At 59.4% G+C, this 2056-nt stretch overlaps 1 protein-coding gene across 1 annotated transcript; it reads right to left on the bottom strand.

The window, feature by feature from the left end:
• Positions 1 to 206: 206 nt before the first annotated feature.
• Positions 207 to 1476, bottom strand: LOC119270684 (dof zinc finger protein 2-like). The gene has a single exon (XM_037552727.1). It carries the CDS (start codon positions 1165 to 1167, stop codon positions 391 to 393), a length of 777 nt encoding a protein of 258 aa, XP_037408624.1. The 5' UTR covers positions 1168 to 1476; the 3' UTR covers positions 207 to 390.
• Positions 1477 to 2056: the final 580 nt, after the last annotated feature.

Here is a 2056-nt window from a genome sequence, read left to right as displayed (position 1 = left end):
CGCACGGTCCAAAGTCTTCACATCTACTCACTCCGTCCTTAAATAAGTATATGTCTTTTTAGATATTTTAAATGGACTATCACATACGGATGTAAATAGATGTAAATAGACATATTTTAAAGTGTAGATTCACTCATTTTGCTTCGTATGTTGTTACTTGTTGAAATCTTTATAAAGACTTATATTTAGGAAGGGAGGGAGTAGTATACTATTTTACTATATTAAGCACGTACGAGAGCAATACTCACACTGTTATACAAGCATACTTATATAGTGGCAGATCGGAAGCCAAAGTGCACAGATTGTCATTTTTTCCGTCCGGAACATCGTGGGCACGCGCAGCTAGACGAACGATGGAACCTCCCCACCCCGAAGCTCACGTCGTACTGCTTAGAAAGTCCCGTCGAAACCGGGCATGTCATCCTGCAGCTGCCATCCGCTCCAGTACTGCGCGCCTGTGCCGCAGTTGGCATCTGCCGCCGGAGCCGTGCCTCCGGCCGCGCCAACATCGCTGGCGCCCTGCGGTGCTGGTGCGGCACCGCTCATTTGCTGCCACGCGCTCAGGTCGATGCCGTAGCCGCCGCCCCCGCCGACGGCCGTGAAGCTTGCCGACTGGGACAGCATCTGCCTCAGGATGTCGGCCGGGATGAACGCGTCGACGGCGCCGGCCGGTCCGCCTGCACCGCTGCCCTGGGTAGCCGCCGTCGCCGCCGCAGCAGACACCTCCGTGGTGACGACGGTGGAGGGAGCCTTAGCGCCGCCCTTGCCCCCGCCGTTGCGCCTGTTCTTGCGGCCGCCACCGACGGGCACGTCGCGGAGCGTGCCGCCCTCGGTCCAGTGCCGGCGGCACGCCCGGCAGAAGTAGCGCGGCTGCTTGCGGCTGTAGTTGTTGTAGTAGCAGAACTTGGTGTTGGCCGACCTGCAGCGCGGGCACTGCCGCGGCGGCGGGCGCGGCAGCGGCGGGTGGCCCGCGTGCCTGCCCCCCTGCCTCACCTCCAGCGCCCCGACGCCGTCGGCACCGTATAATCCTCCGGCCTGCTGCACCAGAGCGCCGCACGAGAAGCCCTGCGCCACGACGGAGGAAGGCGGCGGCTGCCTAGGGATCAGGTAAGAGAGGGGCGACGAAGCGGAAGAGGAAGAAGAGCCGGGCGGAAAGGGCGACGCCATGGCTGGCCGGTCCGCGCCGCGAGGGCCAGGGCAGCAGCCTGCTGGCGCTGGCGGCGGCGAGGCGGGCGCGCTTGCTGCTGCGCGGGGCGGAAGACGACGACGACGACGACCAGGTGGAAGAAGAGGAGTTCCACGGTGAGGCTCTGTGCATGTCGCTCGGACCGGCCGGTCTGCCGCCGCAGCTGCCCTCCCCTGCCTCGATCGGTGCGATCTCCTTGCTTCAGCTGTGACTGTGAGAGGTAGTACTGGCTGGCTAGTGAGACGGTGGTGGCTCTCGCCGGGAAGCTAAGGTGGATCGGAGGCGTCTCGTGGTCGTGTCTGCGTTGGTTATATAGGGAGCGGGCGCGCGATCTTCGATTAGGCGAGGGAGGGAGGGAGGGAGGGAGGCGGCTTTGGTTGCTTAAGGGTTAAGGCCATAGTGGAGGGGACGGAGATCTGCGCGCGCAACGGGAAAGCTTTGCACCAAGCAAACGTATACGTGGAACGACGATCTGACGGTGGGTGGGGGCCCTAGTCGCGCGCGCTTTTGCCGAGTACAGTCACGGCCAGGTTTTCGCGGCAAGAGAGAGAGACACAACTCGTGTGTCACCTGCTCGTTTTTCTAATGCCCTGCCCTAAAATCATTCCTAGCAAGCGCTTAGGTTATGTATCATATCAACGGCCATGAACCATGCTTGCCGGTGGAGATCATTTTGCCTTGCCGGGATACAAACAACAAATGATGGGTTTTGATATCTGGTGAGGAGGATGATACAACCATGAGAGAAGCTACACCTACTGACAGATTCTTATGGAATTAAAATCAGGGTGGATTAGTGGGAGACGGTAACCCTCCCTCCCATAAGATTAGGATTTTCGCTGTCAAAATAGGGGTGAATTAATGTGCTGC

Source organism: Triticum dicoccoides, chromosome 1A (assembly GCF_002162155.2).
Source record: "Triticum dicoccoides isolate Atlit2015 ecotype Zavitan chromosome 1A, WEW_v2.0, whole genome shotgun sequence".
Taxonomy (NCBI): Eukaryota; Viridiplantae; Streptophyta; class Magnoliopsida; order Poales; family Poaceae; genus Triticum; species Triticum dicoccoides.
Note: the sequence above shows the minus strand (reverse complement) of the source record. Positions and strands in the feature narration are given on the sequence as shown.